Source organism: Alosa pseudoharengus, unplaced genomic scaffold, assembly GCF_046254945.1.
Source record: "Alosa pseudoharengus isolate Yale_2024_CS ecotype anadromous, Long Island Sound unplaced genomic scaffold, YU_APseudo_1.1 YU_APseudo_1.1_scf_1, whole genome shotgun sequence".
Taxonomy (NCBI): Eukaryota; Metazoa; Chordata; class Actinopteri; order Clupeiformes; family Clupeidae; genus Alosa; species Alosa pseudoharengus.
The window spans coordinates 19,926,434-19,940,736 of NW_027468564.1; the positions used below are offsets into that span (position 1 = coordinate 19,926,434).

Consider the following 14,303-nt stretch of genomic DNA (forward strand, 5'->3'; position numbering starts at 1 on the left):
AAAACTCATTTAGTAGTAGAGAGGCACACATCTCTTTATATAAGGTCTCACAGTTGATGGTGTATGTCAGAGTGAAAACCAAGCCACAAGGGTTGAGAGAATGGTCCGTAGACCTGCGAGACAGGGTTTTGTGAAGGCAAAGATCTGGGGAAGGATACAAGAAAAATTTCTGCAGCATTGAAAGTGCCAAAGAGCACGGTAGCCTCCATCATTCTGAAATGGAAAAGTTTGGAACAACCAAAGTCTTCCTAGATCTGGCCGCTCATCTGAATAATCCGGGATGAAGGGCCTTGGTCAGACAGGTAACCAAGGACCCAATGGTCACTATGAATAAGATCCAGAGTTCCTTTGAGAGGATGAGAGAAGCATAAAGAAGGACAAACATCAGTGCAGCTCAGTGCCTGGTTCCTTCCACACACACAGTTGGGAATTGTGGCCAAATAGTTCAGTCTTCGTTTCATCAGACCAGATGATTTTACTTGTCATGGTCTGAGAGTCGTTGAGGTGCTTTTTGGGAAACTCCTGGCAAAAAAAATGCTTCTATCTGTCCACTCTACCATAAAGGCCTGATTGGTGGAGTGATGCACTGATGTTTGTCCTTCTTTATGCTTCTCATCCTCTCAAAGGAACTCTGGATCTCATTCATGAGAGGGTTCATGAGTGTTAGTACACTCATCAACCGCTACAAGAGCTCCAAGCTCCAGTTCCTTATCAAAAACTCAGCTAGCTAACTTAGCAGGCACTGAAGACTGTGGTATGGCTGCAGGTCCCGTGGTCAGCCCCACATTCACCATGTTGGCAGGGGTAACAGCGAGGACAGATAAGAATCCAAAATGCAATGCAAAGGCAATGAGGCTGTCATGTACTAATTCCCTACTACTAGTTTATCTGGGCCAGTCCATGACCTCAGTGGTTCAGGCACGTCGTCAGTTGTGGTTATCCCAGTCCTGTATGCCTGTCCACATGGCAGTGGTGGCTGCTGCAGTTGTGCCAGGGGAGACTTTGGCCCACTGTCAGAGGTGGACCTGGAACAGTCAAAAAGAGCATGTGAACTTGTCTCCACCAGGGGTCGCTAATAAATGTTTCTTCCCCCCCACCAGAACCCTGGGGAGTACACTTTGCCCTTCAATGAACCGGGGATACGTAGATACAGTATAAAATTATATGATTTATTAATACATGACCTAAAATATCAATGTAATAGAAACATATATTAACCCTTTAGGCGCCAGAGTTTTTTTTTCGAAACGTTCGATTTTGACATCTTCATTTCAAAAGGCTATATCTTAAAAGTGATAAGAGATAGAGACTTTCTGTAAATTAGAGAAATATTAAGGATGACCCAAGGTTTATGAAGGGATTAAATGTTTATATCTAATTTGCATATAATGGCATCATATGGTGGCGGCCATCTTGGATTATAGAATTTTCATGAAAAGTCGCATGTTTGAATGATAAAATGCACCACTTCTTTCCCCCCAAAATGTCCCTCACTTTCTGTATGCTATATTGCACAATACTGAATGCTCAGGTAAATACTAAGTAGTAAACAAACTGTGTAAATCATTACTAATAAATGGCAGAAACAAACCAAATGCATGTAGCGGTAGGCTGGCCTTTTGCTGTAGAGATTTTCCATTTACTACATACAGTAGGCACTCTGATTCCATGTATGGGGCACATATATATTATTCAGATGACACACAAACACAAGTAGACAAGACCTGTTTAGTTCAAAAGCTCACTTGCCATGGCAAGGCACAGATCAGGAGTGAGATGACGAGACAAGACAAGAGACAATGTTAGTTTTTTTTTCTTTTTTTTTTCTTTTTTTTTTTTTTTCTTAGCTGACAAAGACACACACATCACAAGGACATGGACACACAAAAAAGAACACATAGTGTATGTCCTAAATGGTCAGGGAAATATATAGCAAATCAACAGTGTAAATCATTACTAATACATGGCTGACCATTTTTTTTATGTAGCAGGCCTTTTGCTGTAGAGATAATGACTCCCTATCCCTATCCATACAGGGCCGGCATTCCCATCATCTTGTGATAGACTATGCATGGCCTAATGGCTCCCCTGCCCCGTCTCACCACCTCTGCTCCTGCTGCGAGCAGCATGGCCAGATCTGCCTCGCGCGCGCCGAGTGGAGAGAATTTGCGCAGCTCGGACTAGGCCTACTGTCATTCTCATTGCGACTCCCCACACTGCCTCTACGTTCCCCCCTAACTGTTCTATGAGCACTTCGACCTCGTCTAACATACCCAGTGGCATTAGACAAAGGCTCCACCACGTTACTGTCGCCGCGATTGCAGAGAGGCACACGGTCAGAAGACAGAAGCTAGCGCTACATGGACATTAGGATACCTCCAGCCTCGTTCGCCACACCACTAACACCCTGCTAACTTCCCGATGAACACTCCGACCCCGTGAAACATTATTCCCACCACTGACATTGGGCAAACGATTCAACGTTTGTGCTTGGTGTAAGCTTAACTCTCACTTTTGTCCAGCTGCATCATTGCAAGGCAGGGACGCATCTGAAGCCTCACTAAACGAATCATCGTCATTTTCTGAAGGCAGATATTCCCCTTCAGAATCAGGGTCCGCGAATAGAAGACCCAACACTTCATTTCAGGTAAACTTTTTTGATGCCATTAGACGATAATCTAATGCAAATACTGGCTGACGTTGACAATATCGCTCTGATAAAGTGGCTCACACGCACACTAGCTCCGGTATTGCACGCACTGATTCAATGCAGTGTTGCCAACTCTCGCGAGACAAATAAGCAACTCTCACCTCAAAAAGAAGCCCAAAAGAAGCCCAATGCCGCTTTAACCTGTCACAGCCTTAACAGCGCCTATTTGTATAATGAGTGAAACAATTACTTTCCAAAGCCAAAACTATCATTTATTTTACTTTGTATTAAAACATTTGCCCCCCAAAAATTAGGCTAAATTAAACTCATTGCAAATGTAAGTACATAGGCTACACATTCGCACACGTGTGTGTGTGAGAGAGGTGTGTATTCCTTCCTGTGTGGTTTATTGCGAATATGAATCAAACCGTAACAATACAAAAAAAATCAACAATAAAAAAGTGGACCAATAGGCCTAGCCCACATGGCAATTATTACCCTGGCCTTTATTTGTTCGGATAAACGATGCCCCTGGCTATTATCAGAGGCCCGGCTATAGAGAATATAATCTCGGCCATAATTTGAGGATTTACTGTATGGCCATAGGATCTGCTGAGTATTCAGGGTATAACCTACATTGAAGACAGGTATTTTCTACTCCTGCATTTGTGAAAATAATTCCGTTCACACCTGATGATGAAAACAGCCATAGACCTGAGCTCATTGATCAGACAGGTGACCAAATTCCAAACCAACAAGGGAACAGCGTGAAGCAATGCAAAACGCCGCAAAAGCCTTGGACAGCTGTAGCGATAGTCTGAAAAAAGAATAATAGTTTTAGATGTGCAAACTGTTAGAAGGGAAGTATATAGGCCTAGGCAAATTTTCATTCAGCTTTGCGCAAGAAAGGCTGGTGAAACACGGAGTCGCATTTTCTCAGGTCTCGCCTGTTTTCTCGCATTGTCCTGACCCTTGTTCTGACTTAGACCTACCCTTAAATTGATTATTGTGACTTAATTTGAGCAAAGTAAGAGTCTGCAAATGGCACCCTCAAATATCATGCTAGAAAAGTTCCATCAGCGCTGGCGCTCGTTTGGCATGGTTCATGCGCGCAAAGGTTTGGCCCGACCGCCATTTCAGAATGTCTTTTCAAGACAGCTCGTTTACCTGGAAAAGTCGGAATACTATGACGTCTTTTGCCGGGATGGAGAACAACTCCAGTCCACGCAGAGCAGAACAAGGATGTGCCTACATATATGTTTTATAAGAACTCTTATTAGCCCGCGCTGCCATTCTGACCGGCTGTGCGCAATTTACAGCCAATTGCATGGGCAGCCCCTTTGACAGCACGTCAGTCCATAATTCTTTGAATTCGCCTTACTGTCGCTTAATGTCACGATGTAGGCAAACGACCATGCATGGAAATAAATAGGTTAGACAGTCCAACAGGTTGTTCAAATGAAAATTTTAGGCTATGGTATATGGGCGATTGATTAGGATAGGCCTATGCGCAAATCGGAATAGCTGTTAATTTAACCTATGAAGCGTTTTACCAATAAAAAATAAAACATCCAGAAACAGATTTTCTATTAACTCTGCGCTCATGATGAGTATGATAGAAATGTCATACAAACTAAATTGGAGTCGTTTAAGCAAAGTTATTGCAGAGTTAAGGACATCATTGGCAGTGAAGCACAACACGATGATGAAATGTCTCGAAAATCGCCTCTGATTATCACACACGTCTACCCTGATAGCATAGGCCATATAGGCAAAATCTTAGGTGAATGAGGGATATAGTCGGCGCAGCAGGCTGCATTGTCTCACTGGATTCGCTCACACAGGCTCAGACGAAACATGCGTCGTCCTCTCCCGACCCATCAGTTCGCGCGTTGTAGGCCTATGTGCAATCTGGAAGTCAGGGAGAGGACCAAGCAAACAGCTTCGAAAACCTCACAAACAAACTATGGCTGGAATTAATGTTCCAGTCAATTGAAATGTAAAAAAACCGAGTCGCGTATTATTTTTATTTTTAAGCAACCACGTTTTCAAAAGCAAGCCCAAAAAACCGCAACCCGCGACTCCACATTTTTCCAAGCGACTTTATGTAAAAACAAGCCCAAAGTCGCGTATTATAAGCGGACTTGGCAACTATGATTCAATGCGCTGTAGCTCGAAGGTTTTGTTTAAAGCATGCCCTTTTTTGGACTCGGGGATGACGTATGACATGTCTGCCATCTAGTGGAGTGGAGGTCGAACGAAATATGACACCCCTACTTGTCTCAACCCAAGTGCACAGCAAGCCTATTAAGGGGCAGTTAGCTATGCAATAGCAACCATACGGACAAAGAATATGTTCTTTGTCTTATTCTCCCACAGAAAATTTACACAGCACACTATTAAAGTTATAGGGCTCACCACATGTTTACACAGCACACTATTAAAGCTATAAGGCACAGCAAGTTCACACAACACACTATGACGCTTTTGGGCTAAAATGACAGCGGGAGGATTTAAACAAGGACAGTCCAGTCATTAGTTTAGGCAGTAGAGCCACGATCGAGGGGAGGAATCAGCAGGGAGAGCGAAAGAGTGCTTCGGAGCCAGTTAGCCGGAGTTACTTAACTTAGTGAGGGGTGAGCGTCCTCAGAGCAGCGTATACCGGAAACCTCCTGGGGATCTCGTCCGTATCCACGTAGGTCCTCTGGAAGAGGGAGGAATACAAATGGCCAGAGCCTAAGACGTCGGGCACCACTCACGGTTATAACACGAGCTGCACGGTAACAAACAGGCTTTAGAGAGTTCACTTAGCTCATGGAGGGGCGGACGATTCCACCCCTCTCGTATCTGTTCACGCAGATAGCCCTTCACACGGCGGCGCAGCCAAGGCCGTAATGTTAACACAACAGCACAGTGATCGGTCGATCCAGATCCAGTACGCCGGTATCCAGGGTCCCTGGCTTCGAACAGTTTTAGCGGAGCATGTCCTCTCTGCCGTTTCGTCCTGTATAATGTGCTTAAGAGGCTAATCCCATAAACAGTGCACCAATCACCACCACCACCACTGAGCTAAAACACCTGTGGCTCATTAGTAAACAATGAACGGCTCGGGGGCCGCCATCTTGGTGTCCCACCCTCAGTTTTCCCATAGAGAACTAAATCCCCAGTAACTTGTTCCCCACCTAGTCACCCCGTGACAAACTCATTCATTTGTGTGTCATGCTGGGAGGACGGGATGTACTGTTTTAGCAGGCAGCTGGTTCCATTTAGCCCACTGGAGCTGGCCTGGCCCATAGTGACCAGTAGCTCAGTCCAAGCTGGGTTGGTCAACACTCCTTTCGCCAGCAAAGTTTTTCAAAGCCACCAGGCTGTTCATGGCTCCTGTTCCTGACGATTGCCACCCTCCGATTTCTAGTTTCAGCCCTCACCACCTCGCTTGTTGGCGCCAGTGTACTTGTTACCCCTGGGTGATCAGTAGATAGGGTACAGGCTACAGTCCAAGACCAAGCCCCCAAGAATATCCCAACACAGTCTCTCACTTCACTCAGTGGTGTGGAAATAACTATCTCAAACTCAACATCAGCAAAACAAAAGAAATGGCTTTTAGATCCACACAATCCCACCACCCCATCATCATTAACAACGAAACAGTATAGATAGTAGACCTTTTCAAATACCTTGGACTCACAATTGACAATAACCTCACCTTTGAACATTACACAACAGACATGCAGAAAAAAGTAATCCAAAGACTGTCAGCGGTGTGCAAACTAAAAGGACTTCATGTTGCCCCATCTACTCCTACTACTGTATATCAACATTGTTCAACCCATCCTGTTATACTATTCCACCTGCTTCTTCAACATGCTTACTGTAAAAAAACATAACAAACTCACTCAGATAACCAATACTGCAACCAAAATAATAGGTCTGCATACCCCAAATTTACAAGAACTAAACACCAAGGCCATTGCACGTATCGCTCATGTAATATCCCTGGACTTTACTCACCCGCTCAACCGCTACTTCTTACTTCTACCTCTGGCAGGAGGTTTAGAAGCATAAGGTGCAATAAAGCCCACTTCAGCAGAAGCCTAATCCCATCAGCCATCCAAATACTCAACAAGACAAAGCCCCACAGATAAATGTATGCAGTGCAATAATGTATGTTTTCCCATGTACCCCCAATGATATATGTAAATGTCTGTGTGAAATGTTTTGGGCCCTATCATATCAGTCGAAAGCGCATTGTCACTCGTCAAAAGCTTATTCAAATTTATTAGGATGTCCAGTCCACATTGGGAGTGTTTTCGTTATCAAACGTTGAGCGCATGGCACAAAAAGGTGTTCCTAGGTTTCTTAATCAGTCATGGGTGTGTTTGGGGCGTAACATCATTTAAACCAATGAGAATGACATCTGTCATTCCCTTTAAGGGTGCGATGTCAAAGAATGCATCAGTATTTTGACAGTCAACGGCGCATTTGAAGGAGGCTGCTTGCGAGACCGTATGGATTAGTCATTCCACTAAACTGCTGAACTGGAGTGCATCACTTCAATATCTGACAAAAGGACCCTGAACAAACTGATCAACATTTTGGACAATGAGTGTCATCCACTCCACAGCACTACTACAAAGCAGAGGAGCTTGATCAGCAGGAGACTTCGCTCACTGCCTTGCACAACAGACAGACTGAGGAAATCATTTTTCCCCAGGGCCATTGAACTGTTCAATGCTTCACTTAAGGGAAGAGGAGAGATAGACTTCTCTGCATAGTCTGTCTGCCTCGCCACCCTCTCCATGTTTGTGTACTGTCTGTCCACTAGCCACTTTTTACCACTGTCTTACTGCTTCACTGTTTGTGTGCTATATTAGCATAACCCCTCCCTCCATCCCACAGCCGGATTGTGGCCACACTTATACCTTTACTTAGTACTTAATGCTTTATAATCAACACTTGTATAATGGCTGTAACCCTATTACGTCATCCAATTCTTGCACTGATATAGTTTTTCTATAGTTTTTTTATATTACCTTGCCTACTCTCTTATATGTCCATATTTATTTTATGCTGGTCTCTAGACTTTATTCTTGCACTGTTGGACTTACTCATTTGCACCATCACCATGACACTCACTTTCACAGAGCACCTTACCTTACTATGCACAGAGAACCACAGGCTCAGTCCCTGCCTCTAGTGTTGTGCCTGAACGCGTTCATTGAACGAAAGTTCATGAACTCGTTCATATTTTGCGCGAACATGAACTGAACGTACTGTATTACTGCTTGATGAACGTTACTGTGAACTCGTTCATTCTGGTGTCTGTGAACGGCACGCTCTTTAAGTTTAACTTCGTTCAATAGGGTTCCAGATTTCTACAGAGCCTTCCACGCGAAAATCCGGCTAAAACACACTGTAAAAAAGCCTTACTGTAATAAGGCAGCATGCAGGTCACCATTTCTCAAACTATGGCCCGCGGTCCGCAACGTGGACAATGCTGGTCTGCAGAGTGAAATTATTCCCAGGGCATCGTCTGATAATTTGCTGCGCAATTGATCAAGGGACCGCGGACAGAAAAAGAAAACAAACGTTTCTGCAATTAGTAGGAAATACTTGTTAATTTGGTGTCATGATCAAACATAGAGGCATAGAATTAAGTCGTGGTATGAGCATTTATTCAATGCATGCATGTGCACGTTGGTAGCAAAGCTAAGCTTCAACAACCTATTGGAAGGCTATTTCATTATGAAACGACATTTAATAGAACGACGTGGATTTATGCAAATTCCATAAAAAACAGAGCACAGACTATATAAAACACTGTCTAGCATTAAGTAATAACATCAGCCAAAAGCTATTAATTAGTCTTAGTTAAAGATAGTTAAAGATCTCCAGATCAGTTATTTACGCATGATCTGATCCGCCATTTACCATTCACAAAATCTGGTATTGTGTTTCCTAAATCCTTACATTCAGGCATGCAAATGAAATGTAATTAAATAGCATATAAATATTCTATCAGTGTATTATGCTTGCATGAGGGAAACATCCCAAAACAACGGCACCCATATAATTGCTGTTGTTTTGAGAAGTATTTCTCATGCAACAATGCAAAAACAATGAAACTATTGTAGGCCTAATTACATTTTACATTAGTAAAGCAGTACTCTGATGTGCATGTTTTCACAAAGTTTTGTGAACAATCTTAGCACTTTAAACATGGACTGTTTTGAAGTGCATGTATGGCAATATAGTATAAAAATAATAATAATTGTGATATCATTATGATAATTTGATGGGGGGTGGGAGGAGGGGGTGGGTTCAGGTAGGTGGGCCCTATGACCCCAAAGTATGCCTATACTGGGCCTCAGGTCAAAGAAGTTTAGAATATTGAATTTATTGATTTTATCTTTTTGTCAGATAATTCATTTTCACCATCAGATCAACAAATATTGCAAATAATTTCCTTTTTAATATATTAGTGCCTGTGGGTCTATTTTACAATATGTTATGTCATATAAATATTTTTGAATATTTTGTGTGACAGATACAAATAGATAATGTTGAGAGATGATGTAATGAGATATTGTATTGAGATGTGTAATGATATGTTGATGTATAAATATATGGAACATGTTGAAATGAGAATACATGTTGTATTGTAAAAGAGTACTACTTATTAATTTATTTTTCTTTATTGTCTTATCATATCATTAAACAGATATATTTTTTTTTCCATTATTCACTTATTCCACAACAGATGAAGACCTGGAGAGAGTTATAAAGGCTCATAGAGCCAGTCTGAAGAGCAGGTTTGAGAACATATCTGAAGGCATCAGCAAACAAGGAGCTGAGATTCTTCTCAATAACATCTACACACAGCTCTACATTACAGAGGGAGAGAGTGAAGGGATAAATAAGGAACATGAGGTTTGGCAGTTAGAGTCAGCATCCAGATCTCAATCCACGGAAGACACATCGATCAACTGCAATGATATCTTCAAGCCCTTATCTGGACAGGAGAAGCACATCAGAACTGTGATGACCAAAGGTGTTGCTGGCATTGGAAAAACAGTCTCGGTGCAAAAGTTCATTCTTGACTGGACAGATAGTGGAGCCAATCAAGATGTAGATTTTATGTTTCCCCTTTCTTTCCGTGAGCTGAATTTAATCCGGGGTGGTCAGTATAGTCTTCACAGTCTCCTGCTTGACTTCCACCCTGAGCTGAAGGAGCTAAATGATAGTGAAAGATACAAAGACTGTCAAGTTGTGTTCATCTTTGATGGTTTGGATGAGAGTCGGTTGAATCTGGATCTGGAACAGAACAGTAAATTGTCTGATGTAAAACAAAAATCATCAGTGGATCTTCTGATGACGAGCCTCATTCAGGGAACTCTGCTTCCCTCTGCACTCATCTGGATAACCTCAAGACCAGCAGCAGCCAGTCAAATTCCTGCTCAGTACATCAACCAATTGACAGAAATACGAGGATTTAATGACCCACAGAAGGAAGAGTACTTCAGGAAGAGAATCAGTGATGAGAGTCAAGCCAACAGAATCATTTTGCACATTAAGGCAACCAGGAGTCTCTACATCATGTGCCACATTCCAGTCTTCTGTTGGATTGCGGCCACTGTACTTCAGCAGATGCTGGAACAGGACAACACCCAGGAAATTCCCAGAACTCTGACTGAGATGTTCATACACTTCTTGCTCATCCAGACCACGAGAAAGAATCAGAAGTATCAAAGATGTGAAACAAATAGTGAGAAGCTCCTGGAATCACATAAGCATGTAATACTGAAACTGGCAGACCTGGCTTATAAGCATCTGCTCCAAGGGAATCTCATGTTTTATGATGAAGACCTGAAAGAGTGTGGCATTGAAGTCAGTGAAGCCTCAGTGTACTCTGGTGTATTCACTGAGATATTCAAGGAGGAATCTGTGTTTCACCAGAAGAAGATATACAGCTTTGTACATCTGAGCATCCAGGAGTTTCTGGCAGCACTTCATGTATTTCTTTCTTTTAAGAATATGAATGAAAAACTGAGTGCACCTGAACTTTTTTTCAAGAAAGACCAGTTACCTTTAGAAGAGTTGTTGGAGAAAGCTGCAGACAAAGCTTTGCAGAGCAACAATGGACACCTGGATCTTTTCCTTCGTTTCCTTATGGGCATCTCATTGGAGAGGAATCATAGACTTCTACAAGGACTACTCACACATCCACTCAACAGCTCAGAGAGCATCAGGAAAACATGCAAGTACATTAAGGAGCTCAACAGAGAAGATATCTCCCCTGAAAGATGCATCAATCTGTTCCACTGCTTGTTTGAAATGAATGATCATTCCATACATGAAGACATTCAGGAATACCTGCAATCCCCCAAGGATTTCAAAGGCCAGTTGTCTCCTACTCACTGTTCAGTACTGGCCCACATGCTTCTGATGTCTGAGGAGGTCCTGGATGAGTTTGACCTGAAGGTATACAACACATCAGCTGAGGGACGCAGGAGACTGATCCCAGCTGTGAGGTGCTTCAGAAAGGCACGGTGAGTTTTTTTCCAACACACCAACTTAATCAGGGACATGCACAGGCATTTTGAGGGGCAGTTGCTCTGACCTGAAAAAGGGCACCCCCCCCAAAAAAAAAAAAAACTCACAGGCTATATGAAGTACTAAGAATAACAGGGTCTTTTTTAAAAAATATATATATACACAAAGAAGTAAAACACTGAAATACAGCACTCAATCACCTTAACTACTGAGTGCAAAGTCTCTGTCTTACCTGCTGGTTGGCTAGGATGTGCTACCCTTTGCTGCCTCCCTGAATTGTCTCTCCCTCTCCTGAATCCGCCTCTTTTCAGTGGGCATCTTGGCTTCAAAGAATACCCAAAATAGTGATAGGATTTAGGCATTTAACCATTTTTAATAAAATAATTAATATGATGCATTACTTCCATCATTCATTCTTCTTGCTAAAACGAAATGTGAGAAACTATCAGCAGACATGTAGCTTAGTTTGCCTAATGCCTAACAAAAAAATAGTAGCCTAGGCTATGTGATAACGGCCTGCTTGTCTGCAAGCTATCTGTCTGATTATTTAGGCTAAACATGGCAAACAGCCTGGATTTATGAAGATTTTAATTCATTTCATATTTTTCAACCCCCTCGGAAGGGCAACGTGAGTCGAGAAGGGCATATGGGCAGTTGCCCGGGCCACCTGAGCAACCCCCCTGTGCACGTTGCTGAGATTAATAACTTCCCTCAATAATGAATGTAAAAATTCCCCACAACTGTTGTCAACCACCAACATAGTAATTCATAATTTACAATACAACCTCAAGAAACACATCACCTCACCTTATTATGTCGTCAAAAAATAAGAATATGTCAATAATTCATTTTGACAAAAATGTCAGATAGAACCTTCTAATTCTAAGGGGATGTCAGAAATTGTCAACATCCTAACAAATGTCATGATCATATAATATTTTTCTTTAGATTCTTTCCACAATTATTGACACTCTTTAGGGGAAACAGCCTAACCTGACTCTCGCCAGATAAATTTCGTTCCGCCTAGCTCCACTCATCCATCTGGGAGCAATCCATTGGTGTGTTGCTTCAGAAGGCTGGGCCTAATCAAAAAAATGCTTGCATATGATTGAATAAGCCACTTGTCCGTCATCTATTGACGTGCTACTTCAACCACTCACATCGAAGCCAACCCGTGACACTGATAACAGTCTTACAGTCGCTTCTACGCTGCACTAGCTTTCTGATGCTCCCAGGTCCACACAGGCTGCAGTTTTGCCGGTTAAACCGCAGACGCGTTGTGTCCACAGATACCTTGCTACACAGATGGGTTGCCGCGGGCTAAATGGTCAGCAGGGAATGGACAGAGGCGGCTCCACACCAATGTGCTGTTATCACCAAGAACAACACATTTGCCTGGTACCCTTTTTACCTAATGTGCTGACCTCAGCCTTTGGGAGAAGAGTCTTGAGCAGCCTGCTTTTCACCCTGACAATACACAAACTCTGTTCAGTGAGAACGCTGCGTGCCTACACTGAACAAGCATGCCACCTGCACAAGACGGAATAGCTGTTTGTCTGCTACGGGGCCCAGGCAGTCGCCTGTGCACTATTGAAGCAGAGAATATCCCACTGGCTGGTCAAGGCCCTCATTCTATTGTATGAAGCCTCGGGTGTACCCCCCAAACGCTTGAGAGCCCATTCCACGGGAAGCGTGGCTGCCTCTTGGTCGGCTTAGTGTCACCATAGAACAGAACTGTGTAAGCACAAGCTTTGGGTGATACCTTTGCCTGCTTTTATAATAGAGATGTTGCTAATATATAAGTAGCCTACTATATGGTTTCAGCTTCATGCCTGTGAGTAACCCTCCAGCACCAGCTGTTTTTTGACATTGTCGGATGTGTGCACTTGCCAGTGTAAGCTTCTGCAGCCAAAAGCCAACAGCCATGTATGCAATGCACAGCACCCCGGTGGTGTGCTCCACATGTTAAGACCACTTGGCTCAAAGTACAGATGGCATAAGGGGAGACCCCACTGGTTGTATATTTAAAGCAGTAATAATTTATTAAAGGAATATTTACATAAGTCAGTAGGTGGGAAACCAAACAAAAGTGTAGTGCATATCATCATATGTAAGTGTAAGACAAAAAGGTAAACGGGAAGGGGACGAGGGCTACAGCACACACACACACACACACACACACACACACACACACACACCCTTTTAGTGCCAGGCTGGAGCAGCAGAATGATAGAGTGAGTGGACTGGAAGGCGGTGTTTTAAACACCTTCCAATCAGCCCACCAATTAGCTTGGCACGGCCCACCACGACAATTCCACCTAGAGGCAACGCAGAGAACAGCACCAGTGGACAATACAAGCAATATCTCCCACGTAGGGCCAAGCCAGAGAGAGAGAGACACACACCCAGTACGGCAAAGCTTGTCCACTGTCGCAATAAGGTGCTGTGGTATACATGTTCCCATTGGTTTACATTGAGTGAACTCTTGAAAAAGAATGTATGGTTATGAATATAACCTCGGTTCTCTTAAGGAATGCAGATGTTAACCCTTTTTAGCCTAATTGACTCCATGAACCTGACCGTGTGGTTGCCACAGAATGTCTAAAAGAGGATCTTTGTTTTTGTCTGACTGTTCATCTATCCATGATCTATTTACTCATTCATATAATCTTTGCAGACTTGCTGACTGTAAACTTAGTAAGGTGTCCTACGAGACTGTGGCCTCAGTTCTGCTGTCACCAAACTCCCTGATAGAGCTGGACCTCAGTAATAATGACTTGAGGGATTCTGGAGTTCAGCTTTTTTCTGCAGGATTGTTCAGTCCCAAAAGCAAACTGCAGATTTTGAGGTTGGTGTAACAATGTGGTGTAATTGGTATAAAGGTATTTATTATAATGCTGGCTATGATGACACTATTTTATAATTAACTAATGTCAGCATTAGCCTACTGTCTATGCTTGCAATACTTTATCTTGGCTTGTAAAACAATGTTTTATTTTATAATAATAATAATAATAATAATAATAATAATAATACATTTGATTCAGATCAATTCCCAATCATATCAGGCATAACAACATGCATGTATTCCCTAACTATC

The 14,303-nt window shown here is 42.7% G+C and overlaps 1 protein-coding gene across 1 annotated transcript in view; it reads left to right on the top strand.

Annotated features, from left to right (window-relative positions):
* The first annotated feature begins 5,544 nt into the window (after positions 1–5,544).
* The window catches only part of LOC143117322 (NACHT, LRR and PYD domains-containing protein 12-like), a 108,377-nt gene continuing 99,618 nt past the window's right edge, over positions 5,545–14,303 (top strand). The window contains exons 1-3 of the mRNA XM_076278969.1: positions 5,545–5,593; positions 8,743–8,813; positions 9,437–11,199. Coding sequence (XP_076135084.1) covers positions 5,545–5,593; positions 8,743–8,813; positions 9,437–11,199 — 1,883 coding nt within the window. The remainder of the gene's footprint in view (positions 5,594–8,742; positions 8,814–9,436; positions 11,200–14,303) is intronic.